Here is a 23,049-nt window from a genome sequence, read left to right as displayed (position 1 = left end):
GGTCCCATGGAGACTCATTACGCATCTCGAAGATCTTAAAGGATACGCTTCCACCTTTCAAGTGACATACGTCCTTGTAAACGGGAGTCCAACCACCTAGCACATAATCTCGTCTCTCAGGCTTTAGCCCCTTCGTGATAGAGTATTTGTCTTTTGACCCATGATGCTCACTTTACATTTGGTTTTGTATTTTGCTTTCAGTAATTTTTCTGTTAGTTATGGACCATTTGTAAACTTTTGTTATAATGTTATATTTTGCACTAAAAAAAAAAACCTTAATAACACAATAAGTCCAAAAAATACAAATTTTGAAATGCATCAAACAAATCATTTTTGTATACTTCACCTTTTGGGAATTACCAAATAAATTGTTTTTGCATGACATCGTTATCTTATTGCATTAAACAAAACTTAAATAATCCAATAAATTTTACTGTTGAACTTCACGTAATTTGACATGTATCGCATACAAAACAAACATATTCCTACAAATATCTACGTATTCACTAAATAATCAACATATTAGTGATACATTTGTGTATCTGTACGAGAAAAAAGAAATGTTAAAAAAAAAAAAAATTTACCTATTTTATATCAAGTTTGGGCCTTAAACCCATTACTTTTTTTTTATCGTAGACTAACAGTCCATGTGCCCTTTTCCGAAAGAGTTAATTCCTATTTGGCCCCCTACTTTGTGACCAGTTTCCTTTATGGCCTCCTGTTTTCCATAAATTTATATATGACCCCATTTTTTAATGTAAATGTCATAACTGCCCTACCTATAAAATATTTTTCAAAATAAAAAAGATGAATTCCACCTCACTTCCACCTCACCTCTTTTTCCACCTCACATCTCTCTCCACCTCACCTCTCTCTCTCTCACCTCTCTCTCTCCAACTCACCTCTCTCTTCTCCGATGAAGGTCGCCGGCCGACGAATCTTAAAAAAAAAACCTCTCATCTCCCTCTCTCTAAACACTCCGGCGAAGGGGTTTCCCCTTCCCCGGAGCAAGGTCTGTTCACGAGCAGATCTGGTCTATTCGTGAACAGACCTTCGAGGTCAGTCCGTTAACAGACCTGCGAGGTCTGTTCACGAACATACCTTGCTCCGATGAAGGGGAAACCTCTTCGCCGGGGTGTTTAGAGAGATAGAGATGAGAGGTTTTTTTTTTGTTTGAAGGTCGCCGGCCGGAAAATTTTGGTTTACAAGATAATTTATGTGTGTATTCCATCTTTTGATGTAACTATGATGTATGATTTGCTATCATTAGATAATAAATTAATCTTAAAATAAAAATAAAAATAAATAAAACTCACTACATCTTAGATGGAAGATTGAAAATGATTTTGCATTAATTTAGTTTGTAATGATGTAAAATATAAGATTTTTTTTATATATGATTATGTTCAGAAATTAATTTTAGTGTTTCAAGTTGAGGTCGGGCATGGAGATTTTTAGGAATTCATTTGAGAGATGGTATGGGAAGAAAATTCAGAGGAGGGAGAGTGGAGAGTCCAAACTATGTCGAGAGAGAGTGTTGGGCCGTGAAGATGGATAAGGAGTAGGGGTGAGAGCTGAACTAATTTTTTTCATGTTTGAAAGATGGATAAGGAGAAGAGTGGAGAGTTCAATATATGCTTTGAATATGAGATAATCTTTTACATTTGAAATATACTCTGAGCCTTTATTTTGATATTTTCAATTGCCAACTTGTTCCAACTTTATAGGTAATCTGTGGAGTTTCAATAATAGTACCTAAATTCTAACACAAAACTATAATTAGCTTTATTATCAGGATCCATCCATACAAGTCAAATGTTTATTTTGAGAATAAAGCTATATAAAACAACAAAAGTATACGAATAAGTCCAAATCTTCAAAACACACTAACACAAAGAACAAAATAAGTCATGTATATATATCAAATTAACAATAGTAAACACATACGGAAATGCTAGTAGGCCTAAAATCAAAACCAACAAAAAAGCAAAAGAAAAGAAAAAAAAATTAATGAGAGCCTAAAACAATTCGTCTTATTGCCTCTTTTTGGTAACCTAATGGAATAGGTAAAAAAAAAAAAAATTGTGTGCTTCCTTATCCCAAAAACAAATTGCATGCTTATTAATCGGGGTTGGATTTAATCATATATGTGAAATTACCAACACCAACAGAGTTGATAGAAACTAGAGAGAAGTCTATTTATTAATCTCTTAGTAAAAACAAGATTGAAACTAATTAGTACAATCAATTGAACTTATATAGCTTCTTGTTGTCCATTTTCTCTATAGGCAACTCTAGTGCTATTGAAACATTTACTTGCATAGCTACAATGGAGTAACACCAGTGTTTGAGACCCATGCCAATTTCTTGAAAGGACCGTAAAATTGTAGTAATTTAACTTTGAAAAGATGAAAGCAATTATCTTGATGAATCCAAACTTAATATATGAGTTGTTATATAACCCCCTTACAATAAAATCAATTTTATTAAAATTTCTAATAAATAAAATTCAGTTTGCTCCAACATTTCACCCCTAGTTTTTTCACTCATTATTGAAACAACAATTTTTAGAGGTAAGTATATTTTCACATGATCTGTTAACAAGCAAAGGTTGGAACGGTTATCAAGTGAAATATATGCAAGTTCTCATGATAAAATCACTGTAAAACTAATTGCAATTCATATTTTTTTTCATAAGTCATAGACTGAGCATGTTTGGAGAGAAAATAAAAACATACAGTTGTCATATCGTCCTCCAATCACAATAATTATCTAAATTTAAATTTCACACATAATTGGCGATGAAACTAAGAGTACAAATAAAATAAATATATAAATGAATGAGCCCCACAGTAGAGCCTTAAAGATATTTATAAGCCTACTTTTTAGAGAAGGTAAAATAATTTCATTCACATATCATAATCACAACCACAGTGGAAACCAAGGAGGTTAACCAACCAAAAGGCTAAACAAGAGAAAGATAAAAGCAATTATATAAGTACGTTCGTGACATCTCAATTCCTAATATGAAAGCTGATGAGAGGGGTAAAGCCCTAAAGGGACTCCCAAATTTTAGAAGTGGAAGCGCAGGTAAGGAAACGAAACATAATCAACTTGATCGTTAAACGAAACATAATCAACTTGAACACATAATCAACTTGATCGTTAAACGAAACATAATCAACTTGAACTCCGGACGGTAAGTTTAATAATGTTCTTTTCACCCAAATGCTAATAGAAAAAATATCGCCATCCCCATGTTCTTTTTTACAGATTAAAAAATAAGTGGATGTTCAGTTAATTTTTCCTATTTTATTGTTATCATAGACTAAAATGGCGTTTTCACCTAGACAGTATTATGGAAAACCTATAGCAAGAAATAACCCACCATTAACCCTTGCAGCTTTTATAATTTCACCACCACTAGTATGTTGCTTCCAAAGCTTGGATGAGACCTAGATTTCATTGAGGAATAATATACCTAAAACTTCATGGATAAAAAACTGAACCAACTTGACAGAAATCAAACCCAAATAAATCAAAGGCATTGACAAACAGTACCTAGTACATTTCATTAAGACTAAAAGAGTACACCAAGGTTCTTCCTAACAGCTAATAGCATTAAACCTAAATAATAAGGAGCCGAGTAATATCTGGTCTGGCGAACTGGTAGGACGCAAAAATGGGTCGCTCCAGTTTCTGCCATGAACAATAAACACAAAACAATGTTCATTTAATTGTTCCCTACTATGGTTAGGCTGAGAGAGAATACAAAAGAAGATAAACATACCTGAATTATGTTAGCTTTTCCTAGTTATCTTCGCTAACTTCAAGTTTCTTCAACTTCGAACCTAATTCATCTTCGTTCTCGTCACCTTCTTCGTTAAACTCCTCATTATCATCTTCTCCTTCCGGGTCGTTCTCATCCAATGGCCCAAGCAAATCAAGTGATTTCTTGAATATCTCCTTCACCTCGTCGATTCCTTCATCAGATATGTAATTTCCATTAATATTAAGAAGTTTAAAATCTGGCTTGTGAACTACAATCTGTGCTAAAACTCTTGCCCCAGCCCTTCTGACGGCATTTGTGCTGAAATCAACTTCCTGCAATTGGTTGTGACCTTCTTCTAGTGCTTTGGCTATCAGAATAGCACCTTCGTCCTTGAGTTCATTTTCAGACAAGTTAAGTTTGGTAAGGGACTGTTTGGTTGCTACACATGAAGCTAAGGCAGGAGCGGCTAAAGCACTTATATCATTTCCAGCCATGTCGAGAACTACAAGTGATGGTGCATGTTCTTTGAGAGCATTGGCAAGAGCAGTTGCTCCTTCATCTTCTAGATTAAGGTAACTCAGGTAGATTTCTGTAAGACCAGGATGAGACGAAAGGGTTTTAGAGAGAGATATACCAGCTTCCACGCCAAACATGTTGTCCCTCAAATCAAGTTTTTTCAAATTCGTACAAGTTGCTAATGCCTCGGTTAAGGCAATGCCCCCTTCAGAGTCTACCCTTGTTGAAGAACACCTGAAATCTTCCAACAGGGGAGAACCCTTGACAACCTTGGCAATATAAATGGCACCCTCATCACCTGTCATATTATTATGGAAATGAAGGATCTTGAGCTTTTTTGTGGAAGGAATTAATTCACATATAGCTTGGGCAGCTTCCTCAGATATACCATCATTCATCAAATAGAGCTCTTCTAAGCTACTCTGGGACTTTAATAGTGACCCAAATGCACGGATACCTTTCTCACCCAAGGCATTGTTGGAGAGATTCAAAGTCTTCAGAACACATCCTTCTAGAGCCGCAGAGAATATGTTCATAACCTCGAGAGCCTCTTCCTCTGGCCTTCCAGCGACAAAATCAGAAAGATCTACTTCCGTCAGCTGATCTTTCAGAGATACCAAGATGGGCTCTGCAACACGAGCTGCATCAACTCCAAAACTTCTGTTGCTGAAGCATATCTTGGTATACGCGTTTCCAGACTTCGCTAATGGGCTGAATACTTCCTCTGCCTCATCAGCATCAATGAAGGCTCGACGGCCTCCAGATATATCAAAAAATGTTTCACGATTTGCAGGAATATTCTCAGATTTAGGGGTTTCACCATCTTCTTTCGATCGGGACCCTCTCTTGAGAACTTCCAGCATGAGCTTACTCGACTGCTTAGCATATAGTTGAACTGCTGAACTCCCGTCACCATCAGGCTCCCTCTCATGGTGCTCATTTGCAGCAGCAAAAGCTGCATCTTCTATTTCTTTAGCATTTTCCTCTGCTTCCTCACTACTTAAGAGACCATATTTGCGAGAGAAAATGGATGGGGTAGACAAGTTCTTGGTCATTCGATCAACAAGCATCACCCTTGTACTTTGGCTAGGTGGCCATAATTTAATTGAAAACGAACGTTGCTGAAAATTCTGGGTTTCTGTCTCCATGCTCACCTGTATAAATGCATGAGCAGACAACATAATTTATTGATCGCAAAACACTTAAAAAACAACAATAGGCAGAACACGAAATTTGATAACGGAAAGAAACATTAGGATAAAATTACGTATTCATCTCCTATTACTCTTATCAGTAGAAAAAAAAGAGATTTCTATTAACTAAAAGCTGGTTCTTATGATGCATCCACAAACAACAAAACGAGCTCCGAGACGCAACAACAAATGCCAACTAGAATGGGTCCTATAAAATTCAAAGCCAAACATCAACGGCAGGAGATATTATAAATTTATAATAATCATCAATACTCTATGTCTATACCACCTTAAGTAGTGAGTAGAAAGAAAAACATATATTCTCTCAATCAAGAAAACAAGAAATACTCAATTTCAGTATTTCACGTTTGTTTAAAATCGGAAAATAACCGAACTCTTAACATCCATAGATACTAGTTACTTACTTGAACTGAACGTATGATTAAATATGCAATATTTCTGCGGGTCATTTCTTAATTTGGATTCACATGCATATCAGCAAAGATTTATGTGCGCATATGATCTATGTCATTTGATAAGATTTACGTGTAATTGTATTCTTACTACAAATCAGCAAAGGGTTTAAAATTACTCATAGAGATTTAAGACCAAAGTGCAATGGATAGAACAGTGATGTTTTTATGTAATGGCGGCTTTGTGGGTCTTTTCCTACTCTTGATCTGTTTGTGTTCTATGATTGATTACCACGAATCAACAAAAGGTCTAGAAGGGTAGATCCAAAGTTCATACAGAGAAATGAGAGGGTACTTTAATGGCGAAAATAAAGAGAATGAGAAAAAAGATGACATTGTAGTTAAATGGGGGGAAAAAGCATGCGTTGAAGAAGACGAACTACACGGTAGTGCTAGAAAACCCTAGGCAATGAAATGACAGAACGGTTCCAGGCAAAACAACCGGAATAGAAATATCAAACAACAAAATCGTAAAGAGACGCTATACAAGTAAGAACAATAAATAAAAAGGTCAATCATCTACAAAAACATGATCACAAACCCTAGGAAAAACCATGAAGAAACAAAGAAAATGTCTTACCTAAGGCTGTCGATTTCAGCAAGTTAAGGAAATTGTGGAACCGCTGGGGGTTGAAGAAGCCAAATGTGGTCTTTTTTTTTTACTGATTAGGGTTTTAAGAAGAGAAAGATGTTTTTGTTGAGGGTTTCGAAAATATTGTCCGCGGGCAATCTTTAGGTTGAGTCAGTAACACCTTTTTTTTTCTTTTCTTTTTTTGTGAGAAATCCAGTGAGAAGATGTGATAAGTTCGATATCGCTTAAGTTAAACTTATAATGAAGGATGTCTACAGTCCGAGTATTTTTAATAATCCGAGTTCATTAAACATGGATTCAACCTCTCGAGCAAATCAAACTTAAGACTTTTGGATTTGAATTTTTGGACTTATAGCCCAAAAAACGGGTCCTAATAGCAGATATAGTCCTCTCTAATCTTATTAAGGGTTTGAACACAAAAAAATAATATATATGGATATCTAGTCCATTTGGTCTCATCTAGAGGGAAAACACAAATCCCTAGATTACATATTAATTTATAAGACCTATACTAACCTTCTTCATATATAAAATCTGATTTACATTCTAATATCCAAAATATCTTTTCATCATTTTTATCTTCACATTCTCTCTCCAATCACGTTTAAATTCAAAGTAGATTCCATCTTCAATATATTCCATAACTGAAATCTAAAACTTTCTCTCTCTCTAAAAACGAAAGCTCCAATAAACATCCATTAAACTCATCAGGAGCAGTACAAACTTCCATTGTTTCATCTTCATTACAGCAGCAATAAAAACCGCCATTGTTTCATTTTCATTAGACTGCTGAAATCATCTTCTTCATCGTTAATGAGGTAAACACTTTCTGTTTCAGACGATTTTATATTCTGTTTCAGTTTATTATAACAGATTCTCTCTCTAAAGTTGATCATATATGATTTTGAATATAAGTTTCAAAGATTTTTGGTACTAATTCATAGAAACAATCGAATGTTTGATGTTTATTTTCTTTCTCTCTCTTAAAGTTTCATTTATGTCTTTGATCTTGATGTTTAATCCTTCAACTCGAGTTTGTCATTATTGCAATCAATCATCATATCAGATATCTTTAGATTTGTAGTTTAAGCTTAATGATATTCTCATTTTTTTTTCTTCAGATCTGGTTTTCAATCCGTACGGATTTATGAAACATTTGTTCTTTCGTACGGTTACTCATAACAGAATTTACAGTACATGTACTTTATCGTAAATTACCATAATTTATAGTAAATTACGCAAACATCTTTTGTACGATGTTTTTCAAATTGAGAACATGTTATGTGTATTTTATAACAAATTATATATGCTTTATCAGGAATACAAGAATTATTATATTAATGCCCATAAATTATGGATAATTTATAGAACATTACCCATGCTTTAACACCAATACAGTACTCATTTCATTAGTAGAAATACTTCGCTTTACTATCAAATCTCGTGTAATTTGCAATAAATTATATATAATTTACATATATCTTCATCCGCTTACCATTATGTATATAATTTACGTATAAGTGCACATAAATTGTGTATTATTTATTTACCATTACGTATACTTTCACCCAAAACAGTAGCATTGTTAGCATTGTTAAGTTTACCAAACTACTCAAAACCTTCAAATATTGTCAAAATTTGACAAACATTATACATAATTTACGGAATTGTACATGTAGTTTATAATACAATATATGATTTTTTTTTCTTTAATGTATGTGTATTTATGTGTGTAGATTTGATATACCAGGAATTTCAAAGAGAATCATCAAATCAAAGTAAGTCAACGAAACTAATAGAGAGTACATGGATGGGCACTATTTTTGAACCAGAGAAGATTTTGTACGTTTTTTTTGTAACAGAATGTAAACGATGTGTAATGTAAAAGAAATTATGTGTAATGTAAATGAAATTATGTGTAATTTATTAAACAAGACCTACATACATTTGATAAATTATGTTGTATACTTGACAAATGATGGTTTCCTCGTCATAAATAATACATAATTTACGCATTTGTTTCATAATTTGTATTCGACGTGTATTTATGTATGAGTAAAAACGAAAATAAATGCTGCTTTAATGTTCCCAGAAAAATATACTATTTCCAAATCTGAAAGTTAAGTGAGAGAAAGTGATATACATGTTTTTTATATTGACCCCCAAATCACGCTAAATTGATCCCACAAAATATGCTATTTCCAAATCTGAAAGATAAGTAAGAGAAAATTGATTTGAATCGAAAAAAAATTTAAATAGTAATATAGAGAAAATTGATTTGATTTCTAAATCTGTAAAGAAGAGAGAGAAAATTGATTTGGAAATATCCGTGGTGATGACGTTTCGTTTTGGTTAGCATTTTTGTTTCTAATTGATTCGGATAATAGGAAAGAGAAAATTTGATTTCCAAATCTGTTTAGAGGAGAGAGAAATTATGATTTGTTTCTATCCATTTTTTTCTAATAAATCTCCATATTTTTTGCTAATAAATCTCCATAATTTTTGTTAATAAATCTCTACGCGAAATTTGAGCGTGGGACATTGACGGTAATGTGTTTAGAAAGTGAGGGTTTTTATGTCCATAATGTAAAAGGACTAAATATCCATATTTTGGGAAGATTGGATCATAAATCTTTTTTGAACATTATTTTGGTTATATACCCATCGACCCTTTAGATTTTTGGAGTTTAAGTCAACACTTTGAGCCACTTGGACAACTAAGTGTCGATTAGTAACACCTTGTTGGAGACGTTGAGTTAAATGCGTAGATAGACTATATATGTATCAATGTATGCGTTTGAGGGTGATATGATTTATGAGTTGGCACATGTATAACATTTTGTCAGAGCATGCGTCTTTATCTTTAGTTTAAGGAGATGTCTTTATTCCAAATTTGTTGTTCATAAACACCTGGTCGATCAAGATTGATTTATGAGATTGTCTTTAATTTTAATTTAAAAATTAATTATGATTTTAGAACAAAAAAGAAAAATTTTCAAGATGTAAAGATTCGAGTGTCGCTTGACAAACAAAAGGCAAGACCTAAAGTAAAAAAATAGTTACTTATACATAATAAAGCCAAAAAGTTAATTTGCCAACTATCGTTTACTTTTTTATTTTATTTCTTCCATGGAGACAACTCATTTTAAGCCAAAAAGTTAATTTACCTAAAGTAAAAGAATAGTTACTCATTTCTTTATTATGTTATACAAAATTGTCGAATATTTTGATCTTATACGCATATTGAAGTAATAAAAATATATTAAAATAATAACCGATATTATATTTAGTTGTTTGAAAGGAGAAAAGAAGAAAGAGAGAAAAATAGTTATAGAGTTTATAGTGAGTGGGTAGTTATTGACTCTTTAAAAAAGAAGGGTCGTGATTTACAATTGAAAATTGGATGGCTGAGATTTATAAACCAAAGTTATGACATGGCACCAAAACCAATGTCATTTGTTATATATACTAGGTATCTCCCGCGTCCTGCGGGCGTGATCAATCCCGTCGGACTTACGCCAGTCGTGGTAAAAAACTTTCATAGTACAAGTACGGTGGGTTGGGTTCAACATTCGCCGAATGCACGTACTACATTGTCTACGTAAATCGTCGTCTGATGTCACACGGACCGAGCGTAAATCTAGACGTGCTAGCACTTTTTTTGCCTATTTTAATATTATGTGGTGCTAGCACGTCTACGTTTCCGCCCGGTCCGTGTGACATCAGACGACGATTTACGTAGACAACGTAGTACGTGCATCCGGCGAATGCTTGAACCCACCGTACTTGTACTATGAAAGTTTTTTACCACGACTGGCGTAAGCCCGACGGGATTGATCGCGCCCGTAGGGCGCGGGAGATACCTAGTTTAAAATAATAACCGAGATTGTATTGAGTTGTTTGAAGGGAAAAAAGAGGAAAGAGAGAAAAATAGTTAGAGAGTTTTTAGGGAGTGGATAGTTATTTTGAGTGTTAAATATCTATCTTTTCAAAGACTCTTTAAAATCCTCACCATCCGACCTAGAATCATAAATTCCAGGGAGGATCAACGGCATTATTCTAGGGATTAAGGAACAGGTGGCAAAATTAGAAAGGAGTGAATTTCAGTGGGTCCCGCGGGAGGCAAACACTGCAGCCCATAACATGGCAATTTCTGCTTTACACCCTTCTTAGTTTGTCAATTTCACTTTCATCCCTGGAATTTATGATTCTTGGATTTTGTCTTTTAACTTCATTGTTATCTCAGTAGCCTTATGGCTATAAATGAAGTTTCAATTCCAAAAAAAAAAAAAAAAAAAAAAAAAAAAGACTCTTTAAAATGAAAAGCCATGATTTACAAAAGAAAATTGAACAACTGAGATTTAAAAACCAAAGTTATGACATAACACAAAACCTATATCAATTGATATATAGATTGTTGTGACAAAAGTGATGGTGGTGGTGGTAGTGGTGGTGGGCATAGTAATCGAAGTGGTAGTGGACTTTTGGAGAAATGATGACAGAGGTGACGGTGGTTGAGATGTGGTAATGGTGGTGACGTAGATACAATGGTGGTAGTTGAGGTACGGTGGTGGAGGTGGAAATAAGACGATGGTGGTGGTGGTGGTGGTGGTGATGAAGCATAGTGGTGGAAATATGAAGATGGTGGTGGCAATGGAGGTATGATGGTGGTGGTGAAAATATGGAGGTCTCATGGTGGTGGTCGTGGTGGTGGTTGAGATGTGGTGTTGGTGGATGCTTGGTGATGGTTGAGGTTGGGTGATGGCTGTCCTGGCGTAGTGGAGGCAATGGTAATGGAGGTTTGGTGATAGTGATGGTGATGGTGAAAGTTTTATTGTGGTGGAGGATAGGTAGACAAGAAAAAATATTAGTTAAACTAATATTGGTGTGTATGTTCAAATTAAGTAACTTCATTTTGAAGTCAAAATCAAAAAGAAAAAATTGAACTACTAGAGAATGTCAAATTTTAACTTCAAGTAAATTCATTTTCGTGTTTCCAAACTGACCTTTTGACTTTTCTGTTTAAATAAGTAAAAAAGTTACTTATTTTTCTGTTGTCAAATGACACTTTAGTCAATCATTATTGACTTAGGGAGTATATTTATCTTTTAACTCAAAAACTTACTTATTGAAAATTGCCCCTGATCTTCGTCTTCTCTCTCTCTCCACCTCTAAAACTTCCGACCACCACCAGCATTTCCCACCACCATTATTTCCGACAACTTCAGAGACACACACTCACACACACACACTCTTTCTCTCACTATCTTTCTTTCGTTGTTTCTCACAGTTTCTTCTCTATCTCGCTCACTTTCTCTCTAGACCTGTCTATCTCTCATTGTAGATCTCTTATGGCTCAAGATATCTTTTGGAGTAAATATGAAGCTGAGGGAGCAAAATACAATTAAGTAAATTTTTAGGTCGATATTTTGGGGATACAATAAAACTTTTGGAGTACAAAATTTCAGTGTGTCAAAATCATATGTTCCTCAAGCACACCCTTCTTCCACGTCACTTGCAGAGGGTCGTCGAACGACTCTCTGCTGGCAACCCTTGTCGAAGTCCTTTTCTCCTCTTCTCATCTTCGTATCTTTTTTCTCTTTTCCATCCTTCTATCTTTTAGTTCTGACGAAGGGGTACGACATAACCCTTCATTTGGAAAATTATAGAAGGGAAGGCTCCTTCTTTTGGTTTTCTAGACAAAAGTTGCCTTCTTTCAACAAAAAAAAACACAAGAAAATAGACAAAAGTTGCCTGGCTTGATTGCTTGAAACTGTGACTCTAGATCCAGAACAAGCAACATCAAATGCAGGTTCCGATAGAGGGGGCATCCCATTCGCCAGAACATAGAGGAGATAAGAAATAAATGAGGAAACAAAAGGAAGGAGAAAGAGAGATAGTAAGAGAGGAAAGAAAACGGTGTTGACGATCAAAATTAGAGGTGTCAGTGGCGCCAGTGTTCATAGTGACACTAGAGTTGGAGTGGAAGATGAGGGAAGAAACTGAAAAATATTATGGATCGAGTGGGTGTACGAAAGAAACAAGAGATTGCAAAATAAATTCCCACCTGTAAATTGTGGCCAGAAATTTTTTTTTCCAGCCAACTTTGGACTAAAAATAAAAATGATACGACCAGAACACTTCCAAAAAAAAAGGGAGATTTGCTGTTTGGACCCCCTTTCCTATAATTGACTTGCTGTTTGGACTCCCTTTTTCCAGAGTTGCACTTTGGACTCCCTTTTGACGGAATCATCCAGGAATATTCCGTCTCTAAAGTTATACTTACAAAAATTCCTACTTTACCCTTGAGTAACCAATATTGCATTTTGGACCCCAAGCTTCATCTTCCCCATTCTTAAAGTAGAATTCACATATGCTGAGAAAGTTCCATCAGATAGGGTTCATGAACTTACCGGAGCTTCAGATTTCGCAACAAAATGACTATGTTTAGCATAACAAATCAATATGTTTCTTTTAATTTTATAAGAAACACAAGATGAAATCACACTGCCCATAACAGTAAATTGAGGAAGCTGTACAAAGAAACTAAATAACAAGCTCAAGATAAGAGACATTTGATAAGATTTGTCCGCATGATTTGTCGGATCTTCTCGATATCGATTTACTAATCCATGACCAATTTCTGGCTTCATGTTTCTCTATTAATCTTTGTAGTGAATTATCTTCTTCTAGACATGGTCCTTTAATTCTATCTTGATCTTTTCTAGATAGAGATGAAAGTAAAGCCATTTTAGAGGGAGAAAGTAACCTAAACAGTAACTCTGGAAGTGAAGATGGAATTAAAAAATTAAAAAATTATCTTCTTCTAGACTCATGGTCCTTTAATTCTATCTTTATCTTTTCAATATTCTTTTCCTCTGAAACGACCACTACCTTCTTTTCATCTTCTACCAACTTCTACTTCATCTTCCCCACAAAATCCAGATTCACTTTAAGAGCAATTGATTCTTCATCACAATACCCAAAACCCACAAATGGAGATACTTCTTCTACAGTTCTAACCCCACCACAGAACACCACCAACAAAACAGCTGTTGGGTTTGGTCCATCTTCATCATCATCTTCAGTTAAAACAAAAGATAAAAAGAAGAAACAGAAAGGTAGAGAAAGGGCAGCAGTAATTCGTAAATCACCTCTACAGAAACTTAGTCTGAGTGCAAATAAAAAAGAAACCCAAACACAAGAACAAGGTAGTGTTGAAAGTGCTTTCCTTCTCACCTGGTTTGGACTTGGGTCTGTCATTATTATTGAAGGTCTTGCTCTCTCTGCATCAGGTATTTTTTTATAATGAAACCCCTTTTCTTCTATTTTGCTAAGTTATGATTATTTGAGTGAGAAATCATCAATGGGGTTCAGAATGTTAATCTGAATTTCTTTGAAAAATTGGAGTTTTTATATTATAAGTAGACAGAGTAGTTTAGGGTATTAAAGGCAAATGAAGGAAGAGAAAACTTGATCATAACCATAGGGATTAATAGATTCAAATTGCCTTCACCTTGTTGAAGTATATGGAGTTTGGTGATGACACCGTGATGATGCAGAAGAAGGGTAAAATTGTCCAAAATATTCTAGAAATGTTATATTTAACTTTTTTTTTTCAAAAAAGGGAGTCCAAAGTGCAACTCTAGAAAAAGGGAGTCCAAACAGCAAGTCAATTATATGAAAGGGGGTCCAAACAGCAAATCTCCCAAAAAAAAAAAGTTAGAAGCTTTTACGACCAAATACTATTTTGGATGACCACACGCGCCTTCTTGGTTTTCAAAAGAGTAGGAGGGTTTGAATGCTAGAATAAGTGCTCCTTATTCTTATCTTGGCTATATACTGATTGTAGGTGACATTACCCAGTCACAGTCCCAGATGAATTTTTGTATCATATACCTCTTTTCTGGAATAAATGCTCTCTACTTGGATTTTTGCATCCTACCTCTCTTCCTATAATATTTTCACTTCTTCATTAACTCATTTATTTTCTGTGGGGATTCCTTTTGCCCTTCTCACTTTGTGCCCAAAACAAAAAGGCTTCTTCAGATAAAGAGGATGGAGTAAAGACAACCAGATAAACGATTCTAATAAACGAAACAGTCGCATACATAACTAATTAAATCCTAAAACAAAACCAGTTCAATACTCAAAATCAAGACACGTACGAAGAAAGAAAACATATAATAGACAGATTATTATGTACAGAATAATTATAAGCATATAATAATTACTACTGAAAAGTGTTTCATCTCTTCTTTTCTAAGCACAACAAATTCTGCAGAGTTTCCACTCCGCCACTTTTTTCCTTATTTCCATTTTATATTCTTCAGTCTGCTGTCTATCAGATGACTAACACAAAACAAGAAACCCTGGTCCGACTAGCACAAGATTGTCAAAAGAAAGAAGCAACATGTTTTTGGGCAGATTCCAAGTATTTGATTTTAATGAAGAAGTCTTTGTAGGAAATGGGTGTCCAGTAGTACCTATCGCCGGCGATTGCACATTTGACAAGTGTTGGAGGTCCCGATATTGGCGTAAGTGCAGTGTTCACATGACCAGTGAGGGTCGTCCTGTGTTCCACTCGAACCAGTGGTACCTTGGGTAGTTGTCGATTTCTTTCCCCTTCCGCCTCTTCCTTTGCTTCTTCCTCCCAAACTCTTTGAGCTTGCTGTTCTGCTACAGGTACCTTGTGAGTCTACATCTGAGAGACCGTTTTCCAGTGCACGGACCAGGTTCTCAAAGTAGTTTCTGGTCACACTGTCGTTATCCAAATATATAAAACTAGATAGTTAGTCATCTATTTCGACAAAAAAAGATAATTAGTCATCTAACCACAAATCTAACCAAGGTGAGAACTTAGCATATAAAATACTACCTGGTCAATCCAGCAAGCTTCGTACGGAAATCATTGAAGTCTTCGGATTCGGCGATAAGGTACGCTTGTAATTCCTTCTCTGCACATTGATGAAGTCTTTCCAACCCAGACTCTGCCTCACCTGCACCGTCAAATAGAAATGTAACAAGAGTTCCTTTTGAAAAAGAAAATCCTAATCTGGTTGAGAATGGAACACGAAAGCAGATGCATAAATATATGAGTGTATATATATAACCATACCTTGCACGTACTCGAAGAACTGTCTCTTCGCGTGTTCATGCTCAGGTAAATAATATCCATAAGCATAGGTCCACTTCAGCACACGCCTGCACTCAATGATCTATGCACGAGAAACCAAGAACAATAAGAGGAGAATAGGAGTTAGGTTTGAGGTCTGTTCAAAGAGTCGAGGATCAGGAGATGTACCTGTAGCCAAGCCTCTGTGATGAACTTGAGCTGCCCCTCAGGCTGGGATTGTTTCTCACTAAGCTTCTCAATCTACAGAAAAACAAAAAATTATCTCCAGCCCTCGGAAAAATTCCCCTTTCTACCCTCCTAACTGCTACCTCGTGTGATTAACTAAGAAAACTTGTCACGTTGATCTGAACTGAATATTGGGATAAGCACAATACAGTATTGAGATTTTACTTACATTCACAGTTTGCATTTGCACCAGGTCAGCAAGTGCTTTTTGCCTCGACTGCATATTAAGAAACAGCGATTTCAGATTCCAACAATATATAACGACAATGTATGTGCATGCATCTCTGTAAAAGAACCCTAATTTATACATGCATATTTTGTTAGCAAACCGAAAAAGGATGGTCTGCTAACAATTAGAACCAATTTGTTTACTGTTAAAATCTCCTCATGTTTTCTTAAAAAAGTCTAAGATGCTTTTTCTAAAAAAGTTAATAAAGTTTAAGATTGTATCAGAATTATGAAACGAACGAGATGAAATAACATCTAGAGAGGAGAAGGAACCCAAAGGTCACTGATGGTTAAATATTAAATCTACTGAACATATTCAGAATCTCGAAAATATATCGTTGTCAGTATTTCCTGCTACAATTGATTGTTGCAGAAAAAACAATCCTTCTTTCACTACGTCAACCAGAACAGACACTGCAAATAAGAATTTTAAGTGAACTTAAATGAAGTCCAAAGAACCTCAATGTATGAGATAGAGAGAAATCCGGAGGAAACCAAAACCAGATTAGGATTGAATAATATACTTCAGAAAATAAATACTGAACAAGCACAAAGATAAGTATCTAGATTCTAGAATAAACAGCTCATTCATAATCCTGCTAACTAGGCAGTAGGCACAGAAGAAATTATCAAATTCCCTTGCACTCTCCGATTCCAGGTTTTCCTCGATCATAAAATTGATAAGTCAGCTGAGCAAAAATATAAAGAGGGAAATTGCACATCATACCGATTGGTTAGTTGCCCATCTTTCGTAATAATGAGTGTATCTCTCCAAAGAATTCTTAGCCATTTCTCGTCTTTTCTCTGTCTCATCATACTGTTAGCAACACGCAAATCTCAGTAAGACAATCACAAATCTGAAAACATATTAATATCAGGCCAAGATACAACTTTTAAACAATAGAAGAGAAACTATGAATAGAAACCAATTACCACTCCCTCTTGCTTTGCAGTCTCATATTTGTTACAGGCATAGAAACCACCGGTCCTTTCCCCATGATCTGACCATGCACCAAGACACAGCCTGAAAGCATGCAAATGACATGTTATGTACAAGGATGTACCAGATGATCCAGGAAAAAGAAATCTCAATTTCACTTAAATAAATATTAAGTATCATTTTTTTTGGCGTTCCTTGCCATATAACTTCTGACTACAAAAATGAGTTCCTTCAATGGATTAATGCAAGAATATACATGTTTTATATGCAGGAGGATAAAGGTTTACCAGCAAAACTCAAACTTGCACGGAGGTGTACATGTAATATGCATACAGCCCTGGTTTTTCTCAATTGGTCGCTTGCACTTCGGGCAAGGCTTAGAATTAGCTAATATCCTGGATAACATTTCAATGTAAATCAGTATTTTCTCCAAAATTAGTTTACATTGTAATAGCAGAACATCAGAAACAGCTTAATACAAATTACCAATTCATGTTTTCAGACTCGGCACTATTCTTCAAAATCCACTTGGCTACAGTGCTACAGTCAACTGGACGGTGTGCTTCTTCGGTACACTTTCAATAAAATTTGTAAGAGTTAGAGTGCTTGTGTGCGGTATGCCAATTAGTATAGATGCTGAAGGAAGAAAGATAGAAAATATACATATATATTTACCAACTGCTAAAAGAGAAACTTACGTTCCAGCAAAAGCTATGTCTGCAGTTACAAGACACATCATAGCATGAACTACCAACAACAAAGTCTACTGCATATTCACATCCTGGGGCAGGGCACCACTTTGTCTATAAAAAAGGAACACAGATCGTCAGCAAGATAGATTCATTTCCTCTTTGTTTTCAAACAGAAAGATAAGAACCAAGTTTTCAAATATACTAAAATAGAATTATTTAAACTACCACATATGAACATCAAACTGATGAAATAAAAGTAGTATACATTTTATTTTTATTGTCTTAGTCCAAAAGATTTTACTATTGAACCAATCATCGTTACATTGAGCACAATTACATGAGAGATGTTAACATAGAATAGTTTTTACATCGAGCACAATTACATCTTTACTATTGAACCAATCATCGTTACATTGAGCACAAGATAGATTCATTTCCTCCTTGTTTCTTAAGTTAATTATGGTTTTCAAAAATTGTGGCAGTCTAAAGATTTTCCTATTGAACTGATCATTGTTACATTCCGCTATTAACATTTCACAGAAATGTGGTGTAAATGATGGACATTTTAAGACATATTAGTTAGAAAATCACCAAACAATAAAAGAAGCATGAGCTTCATAATTTTGATATAGATGTGAATTTATACTGTTCTTTGCTGTTGCTTTTTATGACCTTTGAGTTGAAAGAAATAGGTAAACGAGTTTTATACAAAATGAGAAACGATTGAAGCAGAATTTTCTTTCAGAAAATAAAAACAGATATTTCGGATCCTGAATTTACCTTTTTGTTATCTTCAACATAAGATCTTAGAAGGTATCGAGAATACTTCTGCTTATCTTCATTAGAAGCTAATAAACTGATCATGTCTTGACCAACAGCAGCACCACATGATGGATCAGGACATCGCAACATCAGACATCCAGGTCCCTCATTAATCGAATTGCTAATATAACCTGCCACAATTATTGAAAACCATAACTAACTTAAGAAACAAGCAAGGAGATGGCTGTGATTTGCAGATAGTACAACAATCAAAACGTTCTAAATAGGATAACACCGTTGAAATAAGATCTCAACATCAAGATATAATCATTTGTACAAAAGAGTACAAACTAATAACTGCACTTAGTCAAACCTGTCCAACACGAGCTACAGAAGAGGTGGCCACAAGCAGCAGCTTTCATCCTATCACGAAGATAAGCCTCAAAACAGATCCCACATGTCAGCTGCCACGAGAAACCCAAGTTTGTAAACAATCGGGGGAATCAAGTGATTTTTAAGCAAATACAGTTTTCAGGTTAAAGCTGAAGTTACTTACTTCGGCTATGTTTGGAATTTGAATAACCGGTTTTTCCAACAAGCCAACAGCCTTGCGGACTTTTTCCTCATCAGCGAACCAGGCATCGTGCACTTTACCAACACTCCTGCACAGATTGAAAACAGAGAAACTTCTTCAGAAATCAGATCAAGGAAGTACCAAGTAAACCAACTCTCTTCTGATACAAGGAAGTGACAAGGAAAAGCTAAATAACATATAAGCTATACAATGTGGGCAATAAATCAAGGCTAATGAAACACGGTCGAAAAACAGGATGCTCATTTTTTATTTTCGAGAGATCCACAGGAGAAACTCTAATTTCCATCCCACTTAACCTACAAGATGTAGTTACTAAGCCCTCTTCGTGATGTTAATAATGGTACCCTAGTAGCACAGCATGATATAACTCAATAAGAAATAACTTAAATCCGTACAGACCCTATTAATCAAATTCCACAATTTATCCCCCATCTTGCAAAATTATTAAGAGATAGAGATAGACAGAGAAACTATAATAACACGTTTAGCATATCATAAATCTCAGGCTTGCTTATTATACTTCCTAAACACAGATAGGTAGGACACCGAAGTGGTTTGCTAGTTACAAATAACCTAAAAGAAACAATAAGATGTGGAACGCGCAATCTCCACCAAATCGACTAAGTAACACATAAGATACAACAGCTTACCAATTGTAGTGACGCAGAAGGATGCTAGCTGAAATTTCTGAAATGGAGAGAACAGTGGATATATTTGTAATATCTTCTTCCTGACGCTGACGTATATCCTCCTCATTCAAAATAGTGTAGTTTTGCTGAGATGACAAATTCCAAACATATGTCCAAATTATAACAACATGGATAACAATAGCAGAAAGCAGATTTTACAACTTAAGACTTTGAGAGCGTCTAGAATCTAGATTTAGAAGTCAGATTATAGTACATCAACACAAATGGCAATCATGTTTCGATGATTTTTACGTAAACTGTGAACTGTGTATGTACTTTCTGACTTAAATGATTGCATGACACATCCATGATATTGAATAACTAATGTTTACGTACTCTAAAAAGGAGTGACAAAAAGGTAGCTAGAACAAGAAAATGTAATGCTATAACTCTGGGACCAGTTCCACGTAATCACTCAGAAATTCATGATTTATGTAACCGAATTAATATGATGGAACCATAATCAGATAAAGGAAATTGTATTTCCCATATGTGTATCATAAGCTACAGATATGAAAAACCACTAAGGCACTAACCAATATTCTAGTCACATGTACTGTTCTTTTCAAAGTCCCACTGCCAAATGAGTCACAATGGTCAAAATAACAACAGACGCTATTATCATTGGAATCATTTGACAAACAAGATAACGTTCAAAACGAACTAATACTTCATCAGTACAAGTCCTTTTTGCAGTTGCCCAGTGACCATAACTTACAAATGAAATCAGATTCCAAGGACATCTTCAGCCATTAAAGAACACATACATTGCGATTTAAAAAACAGATATTATGAAATGTTGTTTATAGCTCTGTAAGATTTGTAGATCTCATTTAGCAACATTTTTTCATATACCCCAACTAACAAATTATAGGAACAGCAATGTGTGATCATTATTTTAAGAAACAAAAAATATACGTGGAAATGTATCCTCTTTGTTGAAACTACTTGAAGTCTTGAATAGATATCTCAAGAAGACAAGAGGAACTTAAAGGGTGTCTGTTTTTTGCACAATAAAAGTGTTGGGCTCTTAAACAATGCAAAATATCAATTTTAGGGTGTATGTTCTTCCACTAAACAAGTGTCGCATACTTACAAATTTCTAGAAAAGTAACTGCCAACAAATAAAGCTCCAATATGAAGCTTAATATTTTGACAGTTTGACTTACAAACTAGCTGTACATTAAGTCGTACGTATGACCTATTTAATCATCTCATCATGAATTTTAATCACTGCTGCCACCAATAAAAGCTTTTGCATCCTATTTCGCTTTCTCCTTTTGGTCAATATACATGGTTTGTCTCGAATACCTCACAAGTTCATGATGGATTCAAATTCATACTTAATTAGGTTTAGATGAGGCAAAGACTTCAATGGTGGACTTGAAAGGGCAGTGTTTTACTACAATCTGGAATCATAAATGTCACTAGTCAATCTAGATTTTATAGAATTCTGTATTGATGGGTTGATGAGGATTGAGGAATTAAATATATTTCTCTTCTAGACTGATGGAAGTCTTTCTACCAAACTTGTTTAAATAAAATTTGACATGATTACGTTAAGTTTCGCTACACTGATTCGCGATATTTCCACGCTTCACATCATTATCACAAGGTAAAGCACGACATAAACTAGTTAATAATGCAAATATGAATGCTGGTGTCGGTTTTTGATGTTATGTTTTACTCCTTAAGCTTTATGACATACAATTTTTGTTTATCACTGTTATTTATTCCACCACAAGGCGAAGTAAAACCCATTGGGTACGATAGACAACTCTTCCACTTCTGCAGCACTTATCTAAATTAGTATATAATAATTGAGCACCCACTTTCTACAACTTCAACAAGCTTAGCCGTTCTATTAAAACCTAAAACTGCATCACAACCAAAGCATTGTTTTTCTCTACTTCAAGACAAACATCTTATACAATGAACCCTAGGATCACCAATCTCAAAAAGGAAAAATATCCATCTTTCAAAAAATATCTCAGTAGCCATCATAGGACAAACACAATCTCTTCTTAAACCCTAAGACTGTAACAAACTAGGGCTAAAATAGAAAAAGCAATGACATCAAACACAATCACCATATAAGAACAACAAGAAAGAAAAATCTAAAATATCAAATATTGAAATCAACATAATCAAACAAAAAAACCCCCAAATCAAATCGATAGCAAATCCACAAAACGTCAATAAAAAAAACAATTTTTAATCAGAACTAAAAAAATTCACCTGCTGGCGGTGGGATGTAGTATCATCTGAATCACTAGAATCATTAAACCCATAATCTCCATCTTCATCACCATCATCACTAGCCATACCAGTATCACCACTATAAAAGTCATCAAGAGAATCTACATCATTCGCATCATGCATATCATCTTCCGAATCCATATTCCCCAACGAAAATCACAAACCAGAACAAAACCCCTTAAATATCCCCGAAGATTAAAAAAACCCTCCTTTCCCTACTAATTAGGGTTAGAAGGAAAAGGCCCAAATTTGGTATCAAAATCACAGAGATCTACCAAATCAAAACCTATTAATGATCTTCCCGAAAGATCAAATCAAAGAATTGTACAAGAAATTAGGTTTCCTTCAATTGGAAGATAAGAAAAAAAGGGGAGAGAAAGAATGAAAAATATAGGGCTTAATTTCGTCCCTTTTGATTTTAATATTTTCTCTCTCTCTCTCTCTCTCTCTCTCTCTCTCTCTCTAAAACAAAACAGAGATTTATACTAACTACTATATTAATAAAGAAAGTTAGGAGAATTTGAGTAGAATAGGGCTTCTTTATGACTAAAAAGACATATTTACCCTTTCTTTTTCGTGCTAAAAACCTTCACTTTTTTACTCTATTGAATGAGAATACTTTGGGTATTTCGTCAAATTAATGGAGCCTCGATCATTGCTTTTAGGGAAGAAATTAGAGAGAAAAATTAGATTGTTGCTATTTTTACAAGATACCCTGGAGAAATCTGAACCGTTAGATTTTAAGGTTAGGATTGTGATAGAATATTTCAGTGGGGCCACAGTATGCATTAGTGCAATACTGTAATTTGGTCACCTATATCAAGGTCGGTGGACATCACCTTCTTTAAATAGATAGTAGACTAGTAGAGCATGAAGTTGGTCTGAGTCCAATTTTGAATCAATTGGAGTTGCAGTTTAGTTGGTGATGCATTCTCTCTATTAAAAAAAAATAATTAAGTTAGATTTCTCTTATATTA

General features: G+C 34.8%; 2 protein-coding genes across 3 annotated transcripts; both read right to left on the bottom strand.

The window, feature by feature from the left end:
• Nucleotides 1–3,086: 3,086 nt before the first annotated feature.
• LOC147568903 (RAN GTPase-activating protein 2-like) lies at nt 3,087–6,872 on the bottom strand. Of its 2 annotated transcripts, none has more exons than XM_086655335.1 (3): nt 6,535–6,721; nt 3,791–5,442; nt 3,087–3,455 (listed from the first exon to the last, which is right to left on the bottom strand). In XM_086655335.1, exon 2 carries the CDS (start codon nt 5,434–5,436, stop codon nt 3,811–3,813), a length of 1,626 nt encoding a protein of 541 aa, XP_086511461.1. In that variant the 5' UTR covers nt 5,437–5,442; nt 6,535–6,721; the 3' UTR covers nt 3,087–3,455; nt 3,791–3,810. The 2 variants fall into 2 exon arrangements, with proteins under 2 accessions (XP_086511461.1, XP_086511460.1); XM_086655334.1 differs by lacking the exon at nt 3,087–3,455 and adding an exon at nt 3,548–3,699 and having other exon boundaries at nt 6,535–6,872.
• Nucleotides 6,873–14,610: 7,738 nt separating this feature from the next.
• Nucleotides 14,611–22,748, bottom strand: LOC147568902 (putative E3 ubiquitin-protein ligase ARI8). The gene is made up of 15 exons (XM_086655333.1): nt 22,052–22,748; nt 19,775–19,899; nt 19,086–19,191; nt 18,903–18,993; nt 18,548–18,720; nt 17,774–17,878; nt 17,562–17,650; nt 17,363–17,470; nt 17,069–17,159; nt 16,863–16,952; nt 16,077–16,124; nt 15,851–15,922; nt 15,665–15,764; nt 15,425–15,545; nt 14,611–15,306 (listed from the first exon to the last, which is right to left on the bottom strand). The coding sequence occupies exons 1-15, from the start codon at nt 22,211–22,213 to the stop codon at nt 15,033–15,035; spliced, it is 1,755 nt and encodes a 584-aa protein (XP_086511459.1). The 5' UTR covers nt 22,214–22,748; the 3' UTR covers nt 14,611–15,032.
• Between the last annotated feature and the right edge of the window lie 301 nt (nt 22,749–23,049).

The sequence above is a fragment of the Eschscholzia californica genome, unplaced genomic scaffold (genome assembly GCF_041429995.1).
Source record: "Eschscholzia californica isolate CP2 unplaced genomic scaffold, dmEscCali1.0.p SCAF_1, whole genome shotgun sequence".
NCBI classification, from domain to species: domain Eukaryota; kingdom Viridiplantae; phylum Streptophyta; class Magnoliopsida; order Ranunculales; family Papaveraceae; genus Eschscholzia; species Eschscholzia californica.
Note: the sequence above shows the minus strand (reverse complement) of the source record. Positions and strands in the feature narration are given on the sequence as shown.

What these genes read in the sequence shown, in the direction of transcription:
- LOC147568902 (XM_086655333.1), bottom strand. Translation starts at nt 22,213, where the DNA reads ATGGATTCGGAAGATGATATGCATGATGCGAATGATGTAGATTCTCTT. An exon ending in ATGTTGAAGATAACAAAAAG is followed by an intron (nt 17,879 to 18,547) that starts GTAAATTCAGGA and finishes CCTTTTTTATAG; the next exon opens with ACAAAGTGGTGCCCTGCCCC. An exon ending in TGCAAATGCAAACTGTGAAT is followed by an intron (nt 15,923 to 16,076) that starts GTAAGTAAAATC and finishes GTTTTTCTGTAG; the next exon opens with ATTGAGAAGCTTAGTGAGAA.
- LOC147568903 (XM_086655334.1), bottom strand. Translation starts at nt 5,436, where the DNA reads ATGGAGACAGAAACCCAGAATTTTCAGCAACGTTCGTTTTCAATTAAA.